This window comes from Prionailurus viverrinus, chromosome A1, assembly GCF_022837055.1.
Source record: "Prionailurus viverrinus isolate Anna chromosome A1, UM_Priviv_1.0, whole genome shotgun sequence".
Classification (NCBI taxonomy): domain Eukaryota; kingdom Metazoa; phylum Chordata; class Mammalia; order Carnivora; family Felidae; genus Prionailurus; species Prionailurus viverrinus.
The window spans coordinates 142,751,934-142,768,536 of NC_062561.1; the positions used below are offsets into that span (position 1 = coordinate 142,751,934).

At 39.8% G+C, this 16,603-nt stretch overlaps 1 protein-coding gene across 4 annotated transcripts in view; it reads right to left on the reverse strand.

Moving 5' to 3' along the window:
• Positions 1 to 9,862: 9,862 nt before the first annotated feature.
• The window catches only part of AP3B1 (adaptor related protein complex 3 subunit beta 1), a 261,409-nt gene continuing 254,668 nt past the window's right edge, over positions 9,863 to 16,603 (reverse strand). For all 4 annotated transcript variants that reach the window (XM_047853236.1, XM_047853230.1, XM_047853242.1 and 1 more), the window contains one exon: positions 9,863 to 10,597. In XM_047853236.1, coding sequence (XP_047709192.1) covers positions 10,444 to 10,597 — 154 coding nt within the window. In that variant the 3' untranslated portion in view covers positions 9,863 to 10,443. The remainder of the gene's footprint in view (positions 10,598 to 16,603) is intronic.

Here is a 16,603-nt window from a genome sequence, read left to right on the forward strand (position 1 = left end):
AAAAAAGAATTCCTTGATGACTTTGCACATTTGAAAAAAGTAAGCTACCAAGAATACTAAATACTTGAAGCTATGTTTTAGGGAGCTAATTTTCAATAAAAAAAAAATAAAACAAGAAGGAAATAGCCCTACCAATGCACAGTTTATTTCTAGGTCAATGATTTTGCTTTATTCACATGTCTGGGTGAGGCTGGCGCGTGCGACCTGCCAACTGAAGCCACTGCATTTGACACATTTCAGTGTCAGCTGTGGGATTTCTGCCTTAAATCTGTCAGGATGGCCCTGTGGCCACTTCTGCAAAAACCCTTGGGGACAAAATTTATTGTTATACCTCAATAGCTTTTTGTTCACCTCCAAAATAGGGGTCCAGGGTCATACTAATGATTGTGGAGAGACAAAATGCTCTCTCTATATTTTATTAAACAGATCTCTTAATAATTAATCAAATGTGAAAATTATTTTCCATCACTCTGACACTAAGGCTAAAGCATTGCAATTTTTTTCTCAGCCTGTTTCTTTTCCTTTTAAATTGCCCTCAGTAGATTCCCTCAGCTGCAAAGCAAGTGAGTAGAGAAAGCCCAATTTACGACTTCGCTTTTTAGACCATAATCACCCCTCTGGGCTTCTACTGGGGAAGGGTTGGGGGGTGTTGTAGGTTGTCAGATAAACACCTGAGAAGGTGTGTTCTTGGGACCCCCAGATCCATTGAGGGGCCATGATAACATGAATGTCCACCCAGAGCCAGGCATCACGGCACCTCTATCAGGAGACGGCATTATTGGAATAAAGGCATGGCTCTTTCCTTCAACGAGTTTCTGTGTTTGGGGGAGAAGACAGCTTGGTGAAGTAAGAATCGCTTTGTTCATCTCTGGATGTGAGAAGGGGACACTGCATCGCTTACGAACTAGCCCTGAGTTCCGCTTCCAGGCATTTCGGCAGTGGCATTTGCTCTATTTTCATCCTCCGGCAAGACCGCTTCAGGAGCTGGGTGATGTCTTAGGGAGTCGGCCCCGCGTCCCTGACAGATTAATACCAGATAAGGGACATTGCTAGGGAAATGCACGGCAAGCAGTTCTTCTGACCTTTCCTTACTGAAAGGTCAGAGAGAAATTAGAGGTGGTCTTTCATTGCTGCCTTCCTCTAAGAACATCCCATCTGAATGTGTAAGATGTGAGCCTTGCAAACACGGGACTAAGCATGTGCGGGGAGGGCGGGGGGTGTGGAGTTGGGCTGATATTCACAGAGGGGGCTCTGAGGAGTGTGTGGGGAAGGGGGCGGTGTGTAGGTGCACAGCTGAAACCACTGAACTAGGTAGTGCGGGAGGAGCTAAGTGGGCGACAGGAGTGGGTGAGAAGCGCACAGAAGAGCAAGGGCTGCCGACAGCAGCATCAATATTCTCCCTCTGAGCACTAATTACATTATTAAGCAAACAGACCAACACAGGGTGTGAGGGATGGAAACATGTATTTAGGACCCAGTCGCTATCCACTTGGTTGTAAATAATCGTGTGCATACACAGTTCTTTCCCTCCAAAGTGCACAACTGGGCACTTTCCTTACTTTCTCTTTAATTTACTAAGCTTGAGAAAGGGACATATTGTTGCCATGCCAGCCGTTCTTGGAGTCAGATCCTCTGTATTCTGTGCTAGCCAGCTCTATCAGGTATTTCTGAAAGTGGTGGCCACAGCAGCCACCATCTCCCCAGAGAAGAGGCAGGATTCAAGAGGCACAGGAAATAGGCTTCAGGAATAGCAACATGCATTTTCTTGGCTGCAAAGAGCATGTACTTGCTAATTAGACCTTTGCAATATACGAGAGCCCAAATCTCCTTTGATCTGGCTAAATCCAGTCTAAAGAGGTGGGTGTAAACACAGGATTGGAAGAAACCAGGAACAACATGGAAAGGATTTGTATGCAATGGGAATAAATCTGTTACCAAAAAAAAAAAAAAAAAAAAAAAAAAAAAGTCTAAGAGGAGCTTGCAGAAGGAAATCTGTGGCAGGCTGAGCCAGCCGGGTGAATGGCAGAGAGAATAGAGGCTATTTGAATACTGATGTGGCCCTCACTTTCTTCCATTTCCATTAATGACATGCTCATCAAGGGCAAACAATGGGACCGGCTGCCGGCGCCTGTCACAGTGTGTGGGTGCTGGGATGCCAGGCTGTCATCCCTGGGCTGCATTTAGAGACCTGCACGCTAATAAGAAGTGCTCTGTGCCGTCAATGCAGACAGGTGCTTCCGCGGCTGGGACATGCTCCATTCCCTTCCCCCTGAAACCCTCCTCTCCCAGCCCCCCTGACAGACACCATGAAATGCACAAATTAACAGCCCCATCATGTTGGGCTGCTGCTGCCTGCGGTGAAAGCAGAAAATCAAGTTGTCACCCAGGGTGCAGTGATAAAGCCACAGCCTCATTTCTCTGTTGGTGCCCTATAATAGCAAATGCCAGACAGCTGGATGGATGGGAGGCTTTAGATTAAGGCCTTGATGCACTCTGGCCAGAGAATTAGTAGTTGCTGTTTCCATGTGGATATTCTGTTCAAAACAAACATCTGGAGAAAGCAAAGTTTCCTAGGGCAGAGTACCCTTGGCTTCTTCTGGAATCAAAGAAAACAACCAAAAGAGAGTGGTGTTGCCTTTCAAACAATCCCAGTTAAGATTCTGACTGTGCATTTGCTCAGAACTTTATCAAGGACTTAGAGCTACGCAAAGGTTAACAAGTAAGCAGAGTTCAGTGCTGAGGCCAATCTCAAAGCAGAGAACAGTTCCTGGGTGCAAACAGGGCCTTGGGCTACTTCACCTCCCAGTCAGCAAGTTCCCTGATAGACTCGTTCTTCCGAATTTGTAGACCCCTTAAGTGCTCTCTGCCTGAGGCTGCCCCCGCCCAACCCCCAAGCTGTTCTGCTCCTCAGTACATGTCGTCATAGACTGAAGGTACTTGTCATGAAATAATAGATACGAAGCACCCTGCTCCCCTGGCACCACAGCCAGTTGGCTCTAAGTTTCTGGCGGCCTCACCGAGCCTGGGCTGACATGGCTGAGCATGCAAAAGGCAAGAAACGGAGGGGCCTGAGCCCTTCAGACTCCAAGGAGTTTAATGACATAATGGCCTGAGAACTTCAACATAAAACAGGAAGAGCAACTAACGAAACTTACAACATAAAACCCCCCTCCTGTCATTTTTATAGTAACAGTAAAACACTTTATTGAATTTATGAGCTACATAATGACTATGAAGAATGTAAGTTGAATTAGAACCAACTCGGAAGTATAATATCAACTATAACTATAAACCCTTTTCTATTACCCCATCCCTTCAGCTTTTTCTGTCCTCTTCCTTTTAACCAGGGGACATTGCCTTCCTCAGACTTACGCCTGAGACAGAGTTCACAACTTGCTAATAAATCTTGACTCTTCCTCCAAAGCTCCACGCTGATAAACCTCCAAGGGGGTAGACTCTCTCTCTGGGGGTGACCATTCCCCTCTCGAAGCCTCCGAGCCATTAAAATGCATTTTAGAAAAGAAACCAGTTGGTCTTTTCTTTGCATAAAGCCTGTCAAACCCAGAGGATCTCTGAGGATATACATCACGTATTTCAATATCCGTAACTCCACACGGTAACGGCCTTTCCAAAACAGACATACTACAACCCCCTTACAAGTTTACGAGAAGCACCTCAGTCAAGGATTCAGCCTGTGTGTGGGGGGTGGTGGTGGTCAATTCCTAATGACTGGATGGGGGAAACGCAGATCACTGAGCTAAGCAGCGTGCTGGGCTGTGTTTTCTGTTTCCATTTCGCTCCTTAAGTCTTTCTGTTCCCAAAGGATTTTTTTCTGGAGGGGTAATAAAATAAAATGGGTGAAACAAAGCCATAAGCCAGTTAAGTCTGAAAGACATGTCATCTCATCTACAAGGAAGAAACGGACCATTTCCATGCCTAAGGCTGACAGCAACGCCTGAGCTGGCAATAGTGCTATTCCATTTGATTTATAGAATAATGGGGTGACAAATGACGACAAAAATAAACTTTTACTGCACTGAACTGCTCCTTTATTTATGAAATTTGGCCAAGTAGTGAAATCTTTTATCTGCAAGTTGTAACATGGAGTGGGAGCGAGCGATTATGGTGTGGTAATAGTAACCCAGCGATGGAGGCTGAGTCAGTTGGAAATGGATTGAGGTAAAATAACTACCGCACCATGATAAATGTGAACAGCGCTTTGCTGACAGATGATCTAACAGGTGTTCATAACAACTATATAAGAGGATTTATTTATGACCAGCCACAGCCGCAGCACTGTAAATCAACTCCAGCAGCTGCACACCGCTGAAACCAGGTCCCTGATGGAGGAACGGTGCAAGAGCCCAAAGAACACAATTCACTCCAGAATCTTAATCATCAAATAACATTTTTTTAGGTAATTACACCACAGCACAGAAATCATAATTACTTTCAATTAGAAAACGGAGCTGCCCATAACTTTGTTTACAAAATATTTTTATTTAGGCCCTGTGGTTTTGATGAGGCACGAGCAAAATAGAGGCCCCGGGGTCACGGAAAGAGTGCCCTTGGGTGTTGGCGATTTCTGTGTGATGCCAGTATGAGGCTCTTTCATGACGGCTTCATTTTTTAAGTCAAAAATCAAGCCTTCAGTTGGGAGGATACTTGGTTTCCTCCAAATGTCTGCATTCACTTCCTGGGGGCAGTGTGTTTGGGTTCACACCTTACCCTTCCTTGTTCCTAACTTTACATGGTTAAATAACAAAGGGAATAAGCCTATAATGGTGAACTCATGAGAAATGGGGAGTTTAAATTCAGGCTGAGGGGCCCATCTTTGGACAGCTTTTTAAAATTTGCAAAGGCAAAATGTAACATTTTTCTTTTTGTAGGTGGCGGTCTTAAGATTTCCTTTGTTATCCATGGAGATGGTTGACCCTACCGTGAAATGAGAGTCCTCATTCATCACACTACTTAAAAAACTAAAAAAGAGAAGATGCTCTTCTAAGAGGAACAAATCACAATCTCGGTTGAGGTACGTTTTCAGAGCTAATCTGTCTTCCCTCCTTCCCTCTCATATTATGAAACTCCCTCCTCGGCAACCCCTCCCAGGCCACTTAACGAGAAGGGTGGGCAAGGCGAGGCTTCCGTGTTCTCCCCAACCACACGTGCGGCACCTGCAGTCTGCACGGGCTTACATGAATGAACCCACTGGCAGAATTATCTGCTGGTCAGGCTTTCTAGACATCTCTGCATCTGAGAATAAAGATTCTCCTGCACTGGGAAGCCTGGCTGGCTCATTCAGTACAGCGTGCGACTCCTGATCTCAGGGTCGTGAGTGCGAGGTCCACGTTGGGTGTAGAGAGTAGTTAAATTCTTCTACACTTAAGCCTCATCTTTGGTGTCTCTGGCACTCAAGGCTGTAGATGAGAAAGCAGTGTCTTAGAACGTCATTAAAGACAAGTTTGAGTCTGTTGTAGTAATTCCATATTTGAGTTCTGAGGGGTTAGGGTCTTCAGTGTATACATTTATGGAAGCAGCCAGGAATTACACGTACAAGTGACTGTGCATCAAACTGAATCCAGAAAAAGACAGACACGAGGGAAGATTAGACATCACTTAAACGTACAATCACTACCAGTAAGTGGAAACCAATGGAATTTCATGTTCATTAGGTACTCTGTAAATCAAAAACGACTCCTTTTAGAACCTGGAAATAACTGAAAAGCATAGGAAATACCTAAAATCCCCAAGGAAATATCTAAAATTGGCTTACAAGTGGGAGAATAGAACCAACAACGTTGATTTCTCCTGATTTCTAGTTCATTGGTTCCCAACCTTCTTTTCCTGCCTCTCCGCTGTTTCTAAGTGCAGCACAGCCCCACCCGTAGTATCACAACCATTGGTTCCTCCTCTAAACTGCCACAGCACACTGAGCTGGAGACCTGGGGGCTGGTGTCAGGGAGACCCTGGGAGGGGAAAAAGGAGAAATGAGGGTGCCGAGAGTGGTGCAGGGGTAATGCCGCTCCCTGTACAAAGGTACATTTTAAGAGACGGCCTCAGTTGAGAACAATATATTCTTCCTTCTCCCACTCCTAGAAACTCTTTTCTCTTCTAAATGCCATCCAACTTTTAAGACCTAGCTAGCTTCATTGCCACAGTTGAACCTTCACAGACCTCTCTAACCCATTGATCACTTCTTTCCCCAAATCCAACAGCATTTACTGGTGTGATCTGACAATTAATCATGCAACTGCTTCACAACTCTTCCCAGAAACGATTTCAGCTTTCAAACAGCTGTGTTCCAAGTGTGTTGGTCAAGTGATCATGTGAAATCCAAAACATTTTCATTCAAACACTAATTTCACATGGTGGTTAACTTACCAGGTCAGGTCTTAAAATAGTGCTTGCTCTGTAAAACAGTTGAAAACTGGTAGGAAAAAAGTGACGTTACTAAGAAAGAAAGAGAGTAAAACATTCATTTAGTCATACTGAAAGCTATTTGTCAGGAAGGAGATGGAGACTGAAGATTCAGGAAAGAAATTTCATGATCCATTTAAGGGCATGTTTTTCTATTAAACACAATTTCCATTCATCTAGAAATATAACACTATCATAAACTTTTTTTTTCTGATTCCTGTAAAATCTCAAGTAAAGAGTGACAGTGATCATGAAAACTTTTCTTGAGGTAACTGGTCAAGTTGGAAGGCAGAAGGGAAGGAAAAGGATGATTTAAAAAAAAAAAAAAGGCAGGGACGCCACTGAGGTGGCTCAGTCAGTTGAGTGTCCAACTCTTTGATTTTGGCTCAGATCATGATCCCAGGGTTATGGGATCGAACCCTGAGTTGGGCTCCATGCTCAGCATGGAGATGCTCTCTTTCCCTTGGCCTTTCTGCCCCTTTCATGCTCTCTGAAAGAAAAAAAAACAAGCGCATGGTCAGAAAGTAATTGCCTTTCAATGAACTGACCTCCAACTGATGGAAGAGCCATCAATGGCTGGTCTGGTTAAACCACCTGTGTGAGGAGAGGGGAGGTGGAGGTGAAGAGATGGGTTCGGCAACTTGGGGGGGGGGCGGTGATAGTTCACTTAAAGCTATTTGACTTGGCACCCAAAGTGCGTGGGGGTGGGGAAGGTGAGCCTACATTAGTATGTAAGCGAAGTTAGTTTGCAAACCAGGGCTCACTGACTTAGTGGAGTCCATACTGCCATTTCTTCATTTATTGCCAACTGGACTGTGGTTTCTTGAGGGGTATAGAACGCATCTTGTATTTTACTATACCCAACAGTGGTTAACTGCAGCTCTTCATGTTCCACGGTAGACAGTCTTGAAATAGAAAGGAAATAGTAAGAATTTGTTAATTTTGCATTATAACATAGGGCTTTTTACCCCCTTATTATGTGAAAAGAGGATTTTCCCCCTTTAAACACAGTCCCGTATAAGGTAAGAGTAGTTAGAGAGAGGAAACAAAGAAAGTCAAAGAGCTTAGCTTTTCCTCTAGCTAGCTAAACTTTGCTTTTCAAAACCTTCCTTTATGTCATTCATCATTCTGGATTCTTGTCTTCTCTAATATATAACTTCTTAACATGAAACAGGTTACAAGGGCAAACTTTTCATAAGCTATTAGGAAGTTATTTAAATATTTGCAAATGGTAACTGGGAAGGGCAAGTATGAAGTACTTTAATTTGATTAAGTTCATTGTTATAGTCTCTTCAGAATAAAAACATTCTCCTTTTCTTATAATAAATAAAGCAAATGTATTGGGATACCAAAAATGAGGCAATGTGATACCAAAAATGAGGCTCAGTCTGAAATACACTATGAGAGCCATTCTTCAAGATTGGTGTACATAAAATGTCCCATTAAGTGGACATTAAAATGAAAAAATATAGCTAGAATTAAGAATTCAACATTGACTAACTCGACTCAATGGAACAATTTAAAGATAATCATGGATTATGATAAAGTTAAAGGAAATATGAGGTAAGGAACTATGAAACATTGTACCAAAAAAGGAAGAACACCCCCCCCTCCCCTGCCCTTCGCCAAATCTTTAACTTGGGAATTTCGTTATTTTTCTAATTTCATTTATATGAAAAATATTTTAATGGTATTAAGCTCTTGATGTTAAAATGGCTTCAACTGTTAGCATACCACATTACATTATTTAGTATACATTTTAAATCTAAGTTAGCTATCAAAAATATATCTTATTCAAAAATAAACTTCTACTGAAATTTCCTTAATTTAAAAATATGTACCTATGAATGACCTATTTTCAAAGATAAGAAGTGCCCTAATTTAAGGAAAACAAAAAGCTGTCTACATCACAACATACATTTTCCCTTTGCTTTGATGCATTAAGTGTAAATATGTTTTTCAGAAAATAGGTATTTATCCCTTCAAATTCTTTCTAACATTTCAAAAACTTGTTGACTTAAGGGATACCTGGGCGGCTCAACTGGTTAAGCGACTGACTTCGGCTCAGGTCATGGTCTCATGGTTTGTGAGTTCGAGCCCCACATCAGGCTCGGTGCTGACAGCTCCGAGACTGGAACCTACTTCGGATTCTCTCTCCCTTTCTCTCAAAAATAAAGAAACATTAAAAAAAATTTTTTTTTAATTGTTGACTTAAAAACCCAAAGTTATTAAGTAAGCCCTGGGAAACAGGATTAATAAAAGGAAGTGCCAACAGCTTGCAATTATGAAGGTGTGTCTGGTGGCAGCATTGCCATCGCATGTAAGGTTCCAGAATGAGGTAGAACACGTGACTTCTGTAGCAATACTTCTCATCCAGATTAACTGCTGTATTTCAAGAGCAGGACAATTTAACCATCTTGTTTGGTCTCTCCAGCTTACAAGTTTGAACTGAAATGATTTTTCACATCTATTTTGTTCTTCTCAACATGTATATTCCAGGGATGTTTCATTATGGTTTTTTTTCTCTTTATAGATGTTCTACAATGTTTCCATCAATGCATATCCTCTACTTTTAAAAAATCCTTATTTTTAAAGGATTTTTGGCTCTACGGAAAGGGAAACGACTAGCATATACTAACTGAAAGAGTATTACCTCGTATCAGAAAGATAAATAAAATTTCAACCGGTTTTAAAGAGGTATAAAAATCTCAGAAAAAAATTTTCTGGTTAGAGAATAACTTTTTTTTTTTTTTAATGTTTTACTTATTTTTGAAAGAGAGAGCCAGCATGAGTGGGGGAGGGGCCGTGAGTGGGACAGATACCTGAAGTGGGCTCCACACCGACAGCAAGAGAGCCTGATGTGGGGCTCAAACCCATGAAATGCGAGACCATGACCTGAGCCGAAGCTAGATGTGCAACCAACTGAGCCACCAAGACACCCCTGGTCAGAGAATAATCTTAATGAAAATAATCTTAACTTGTTGAAGTTAGCCAACAAACACTCCCGGGAAAAGCGCTGATATGTTGATCACGTAACAGGTTTTTAAAATTTCCAGAACTAGATTTATAGTGATTAGTTTCCAAAGGTGTTTCAGTCCACCTAAGTTGGGCATCAAGATCTACAAAGGAACAATGAGATTCAAAGAATTTATTCAGCAGGTGTAATAGGCCTTACAATCTGATCTCTACTAATCAAAATTGCACAGAGACATTTTATTGTACAACATGGTGGATTTTTATTATTAAATATCCAATTTTTCCTTGGAGTTAACTACTCTATAACACAACTAGAAAATCTACCCGGATTTGAAAGTGGTTTTTCTTTCACTAACTAAACCCCATTAATTGCTTCTTTGTGAATATAACAAGCTATTTACTTTTAAAACAAATATCAGCATATGAACTTCAGGATTACACACACTCATTAAAAATGCAAAGACACATGTTATTCATATGCTAGTTTATTATTCATAGATGATTCCATGACGAGCATTGTCAATAACCAATTACAATACCAGGAAATTCACAGAACAAAATTTTGCAGAGATCTTATTGTTTCTGTATTTAATTCTAAAAAGTATGCTATTCCAATAGCAATAGTATTTTCACATACCCAGCTCAGAGGCCATTTAGATTATTTCTAGGGCTAATTTTTGGTTGCGGTGGGAGGGAGGATGATTCCCAATGAACTTAAAACACCCAATTCATGTCCATCACTGTGGAAAAAGAGAAGGAAGAGGAGAAGGCCAGAAGAAGTAGCAGGACAGAGAAAATGCCACAAAGATTCAAGAGTTGAGAAAATTGACAGTAAAATATATGTTCTTTGGTTAGCAAAGCGAAAAGGGGGAAAGTACTGCATACATGATAGATACACACTAGCATTCTAAAGCAGGAGACAAGAATGTCAAGAGTGTATTCTTCCCCCACTGCCAGATGGAAGGGCTATTATTATAAATGAAAGGCAGCAGTAGTGGATGCCAGGCACTTTTGTTGTGTGCCAGATTCTGAAGTCCAGATGTAAGCAGGTTACCCCTGGGACAGGACAGGCTTCAGCTCCCGCAGCAGAACAGAACCGATCACCGTTTTCTCGGTGTTGATGATAAGCTGTGCTGTGGAGCCTTCCTTCAGTTCCACTGTAACTAGCATCAACGACCCACTGTGCACAGTTTTAGCTGCAAACCTGAAGGAAAAAAAAAAAAAAGAGGGAGTCAGAGCTTTTATCATGAGGGAGGAAAAACGGAGATGGCATAAATTCAAATAGGTTTAAAACAGTTCTTTTTTTCTCAATAATTTCTTGCAGGTTCCCTACTGCCAAAACCCAAAGCCAAGCATTCTTCTGAAAAATCAATAAACTGCCCAGCACCATGCTTACCACAAGCAGGTAATTTCAGTGCGTCTTTAGAACAAAACAAGAGGAGGAAGTCTATTTTACTTATTAGTTTGAACAAGAGACTTATGTGAATGATTCGCCATTAACATATATTTGGGAATCATTCATTTGATATTTAATATTCCACCATGCCTAGGGTCACATAAAATAAACCACTGCATTTTTATTTTTAAAACATGTTGAGAAAAGGTACTTTTCTCAAAGAGCTTGAAATTTTAAGTCCTCATATCTGAAAATGATTATGCAAGAAGTTAGATAATTTTATGTACATTATAAAACTTACGTTTCAAAAATTCATGCATGTTAAAATATTCAAATTCAGTCTCTAACGTTGATGATGACATATAACAATACCACGTGACAGCCAAATGCAACACCCACACTTCCTCTTTTTAATTTTTTTTTTAACGTGCAGAATGTTACATACTTCTTTTTGCTTTAGAATAGAGGAAACTTGAGGTCTAAGGCTCCATTACTAAATTCCAAGACATGAAGAATCTACTAATTACATGGAATTAAAAGCAAAACTAGCCTTTTAAGCACTGCAATTGACTGAAAAGCCGTTGGAGGCACAATGAACTTCTGTCAATCCTGCTAATTCATTCTGCACGCACAGTTGAGCCCCAGAGACGTGAAGGAAGAGGACGGAACCCTCCTAGGCCTCCATTTTCCACATGGAGCATGTTCCACACATTTTTTTTAGGGGGGTGGGAGGGGGTTTGATTGCAGGGATGACTGGAGAAAAACAAAGTTGCTGCACATGAGCTTTTGAAAACACTAACAAGTGTAGAGCAGGTCTGTGACCTGCTGTGACCCCACTTTGCAGGGCCAATCCCCTTTCCCCTTTCTGTATGACACGTGTCTGAATCTGAGCCATCTGCCTCAATTTGCGCAACATCTTCAGCCACAATGGCACCCAGTTAGCCCTGACAACAGCTCACAATACATAAAAATAAAACTGCCGCGCTGACAGCACGCCGCGGACTATTCAAGAGCAAACCAACTGGTCAGTGTCTCATGTCTGACAATTAGCATGGGCCTTGCGCAGAGCCCACGGTGTCCTCAGGGATCTGTTTAATTACCATCAACATAAAAGAGGGAGTTTATCAGGAGACACTCAGAAAAACTTCACTCCCAACTTAATTAAAATATTAGCCACTTAAGCAGGAAGCAGATTCTCTTTAAATGAAAAGTAATTTCTTCTTTGAGTTTTCAAAAATGACATCAAGATCTCCTAACACATTCGATTCTTCTTTTTGGAAACCTAGCAAGCCACTTTTGACCTGAACGGAATAATGAAAATCAGTTTTCCAACAGTAATTAGAATAATGACTCAAAAGCAAAACAAACAGGCTAATATGAAAATATTATCCACATTTTTAAGTTGCATTTTAAGGTATAAGCTAGTGGGTTGTTGATAAAGTATGTTAGAAACCTTTGCTGTCATTTATTTGTGTATTTTCTACAAACATGGAAAGCTACTCTCTCCAAACACACGGAAGACTTGTAAGGAATCCGACAGAGCAGTTTTCCTACTGCGAGAAGCAACTGTAAGTAACCGTGTGCTCTTCAGATGTCCACACAGGACCTAAGGAACTGTTTCCTAATCTCATCTTTTAGAGAGCACAAACATCAGCAGCCCTACCATGACCGATCCCCTTTTCTATCACCCCTTCCAAGTTTATGCATTTCTTTTGTCCAAACTTTTGGGATTCTTCTGCTTCACAGGAGAATCCTGTTTCTGTATTTCTGTTAAACCATGTCTGTATGTCGGACTAGGCAGCTCTACTGTCCTACTCATTTATGTAACTTTTCTCCCCACAGATTTGATCATCACCAAATCTTCATTCAACACATCTTTCAACAGAGGTCTCTATTTCTGACAGGGTTATAATTATGTAAACAATAGTCTTATTAGTCCCTTTATTTACTTAACACTTGTGCCTTGGGACTGTAGAGAAGGAGATTATGTCTCAACAGGAACACAAAAGCACTTGAATTTCAGGGTTGCACAGCCCCAAGGCACATTTTATCTCTTTTGCATTAAAAACTTAGAATCGATGCTCCACTAATACAAACTCAGCAGAGACAAATGTCAATTTTGATGCCAGTATGTTTACAGAGATTAAAATTAGTGTCTTGTACACGTTTTTGAAATCCTATTACCATAAAAATTCTCAATAGTGTAAAGATTAGGGGCAGTAAAGAAAAGAGGCATTTGCTTACCCTACAGTGGAAATATGCTAAGCAAATCATCCTAGCAATAAAATCTGTTAGCTGGTATAAAAGCTACTGCCTGTTAGCTAGGTCTCTGTGTTCTAGTGGGCACAAATGGTGGAAGCAATGTTTTAAAGCAAGAGACTAGAAGATCAGATGTTCTGACATTCTCATTTCACAGTTCAAAAAGGATGTATTTAATTGGAACACAGCATGATTACAACTGGTTTGTTTTGGTCCATGAAAAGCAAAGCCACCCCCGCCCCAAATTTATTAATCATTTAATGCCTGAACAGGCTATGCTTTAACATACACTGAAAAGACAGTTATGGAAAGAGTACCAGTTAATAAATACCACATAGCTTTTGGATGTAAGAAACATTGGTTATAAAGACAGCTTGGGTCAAACACTTCTATGCTAAATTTAATGGCTGACATCAGAACTTCTGTGCCTGACCTCAAACGAAGATTAACACGGTGACAAAACTTTTTCAGAAGACATGTGAGAAATTTCGATCACCGCAGTGATAACTGCAGCTACCATTTATTAAGTGTTTTGTGTAGTGGGTACTTATATGATTCTATGAGGCAGATTACAGATGAGGGAAGTGAGGCCCACAGAAGTTGAGATACGTACCCAGGGGCACACAGCCAGTGAATGGTTGAGCAGGAATTTGAACCCAACTATTCTGATTCTGGATCATACGCATTCTCAAATATGCAAAATGTACTTTTGTTTTTTTTATTAGTAAACGGAAAGACTAATGTTTTTCTTATTTACCTAATACATAATCTAATACTGTTCCAAAAACTTTAGGAGGGAAGATTTTCCCTTCTAATGTTTAGAAGATGTGTAGCTGAATTTGCACTATTATGTAATTCAAAGCATCCTGACTTGCTGCTTTGTCATAACAACTTTTTACTTTCTGCCTTTTAAAGATTAAAAAAAATTTAAACATCCCCCACCTCCCACTCCCTCAAAAGAACACCAGCAATGAGAAATATAAAACCTTGTTGAAAGGAGCTGTAACACAGGGAGGGACTTCTGGGAGGCCAACCAACCTCGAACACCAGTAACACCACAAATGAGAACAAATAAGAGGATGACAGTTAAAGATGTATTGCCTATGTATGACGGGCTCCATGTTATTAAAAGGATACCATCTAGGTATTTTTCATAATTTTTCATTTTCATTCTACCACCAAGCACTCGCTGTTTGTAAACACCAACTGAGGAGGTAAAACTGTTTAGATACATCTGTATTTCATTTCATTACATGTCTTTTTGTCTATGATCTCTAGCAATTGACATTTAATCTTTGAAGCCTATAAAAATTCTTAAAATTAAAGAAAAAGACAAAATAAGCTGCTTGCCAAACCTAAATGAAGACACTACTCTTCTAAAAAAGTTGATTTGTCTTAACTATTGACAGAATTAGGAAAACAGCTCAGATAACAACAACAAATCTGTACAAATTTAGTGTCTACAATATGTGGCCTTATTCCCTCATGCACTTAAACCATATTTTTTTTCAGATTTATGAGGAGCTGGCTATGGACCATAAATGTTCTTTGTCAGAAGGGAAAGAAATCTTACAACCCAATGGTTTTAGCAACTGAAATGTTAACAGGACAACAGGAACTAAAAAATATTTATCTGAGAGGCTGTATCAGTCTCCAGGGTATTCACAAACACAAACATTTTTAAGTAGAATCATATTTGCTACACTTAATGCAACAGCTCTAAGACATGCTTTTTCTTCTCTTGGATAGTCTTCCTGGTTTCTGATTTTTCTATTCTGAGTTCAATTTTCTCGTGTTTTCTGTTCTACTGGTTACCAGAAGCTGTGACAATGGCCCACTCAGGCTAAAACTTTTTTTTTTTCCCCACTCTGTACATGAAGCCTTCAATTACTGCCTGCTGAAGCAGACAGAATCCTATTAGTAAGAAAGACGATCACAAGATGCAGTGCCCTGCCCTAGCTGTATAAAAATAATTAGTCCAAAGTTGACAAATGTGTAATGAAGTCGCACAATGATTATATGTAAGAAATACTGGTTTGAATAGGCCTCCTAACATCAAATACCAAAGCATCATGATTTGGAGCATTATTTCCCAAAGAATTAAAAATGATAAATCCTTACTGCTTTGAGTTAATATAGAACATTTTAAACAGAGAATTTGCAAGTGGTAAAAAAAAATTCCATTTTCTTGACTATAAAATTGTCTTTTAAAGTTAAGCCCGTTACACAATTGAAATTAATATTGAGGATGAGAAATTACACGTGATTCAAGTTTAGAGAATTTTTCCAAAGAAATGTGTTTCCCCTTATTATTTAAAAACAAATCAGCCAGCAATATTGTAGTGTTTCCCTTTAACATTCTGATGAGAAGAGTTAAAACAAAGAAAATAAGCAACCATCATAATTTAAGACTCTCTACATTCTGTTTGAATCTTTACACGGTATAACGATTCTCCATACTATCTTGTCATTGACACATTCTCTTTCTTTATAAAGAAAAGGTAAATAAATCTAAGTGCACTTTCCCAAAGAAGACACGAGATATCCCAGTTATTCCAAAGCATTTTTGGTTTGTCTCTTTGGTGGGGGTGGGATGGGATGGGCCTTAACAGAAAACCAAATAATAAATAAATTCTTACCCCATTCTCTTTGATTCCTTATAAAATTGCCAACCCAGAAGGAAAATCATCAAGAATACCTCTCATTTCTACATGAAAACAGTTATATATTCCTACTAGTAAAACTGTTGCATTGCAGAATATTACCTCACAAATGGTAGAATTAAATAAAACTTAAAGAAAGAATGGTTTAAAGCAAAATCAGCGATGCGGTTTGGTTACTTCTAAAATATCCAAATATGCGTTCCGTGTAAAAATTAACTGAGGTCTACATTTGTTTTTCAATGAAATGCTGTTCACAGAGCCTGCAGAGATCAAAGCAGCAGATAAAAAAGCAGTGCTGCCCTCTAGTGGACAATCACCAACTTGAGAAAACTGACGTCTAAATAGGTTCCAAAATCTTTGGTCCAGTTTGAGATTCCAAATTTATCACACAGTAGAAAAGACCAATGCCTGATATCTTTATATTAACAACTCCTTACAAAGCATTTTAAGACAGGTGAAGTATGGTTACTGTAGTATCAGAGATTATAAAATTAGGGCACTAAGATACGGTTTTCTATTATGGCCCTTCAAAATTACCTAGTATTTCAACATTTCAGTTACTAGGGGAAAAGAAACAAAACAACAAACAAAAATAACCCTAAAGTTGAGCAACCTAAGAACAGAAGAAAGGGAAGTATCAAAGACTCCCACCAAGAAGTGACTATGCCATTCATGTTTGTAACCCTAGCACTAAGAAAATTTGTCACAAGTCCTCAAAAAAAAAATTGAGTGAAAGGGTTGCACAATATAGACATTTTATGATGGAAATGGTAGTATATACCAGTATTTCTCCTATTAATTACTATTGAACATGTATATGATAATAGTGATTCACTGGATGAGTTGAAGGCCTAGAAATGAAACAAGTTGTTCTTTACATGTACTTCAATTA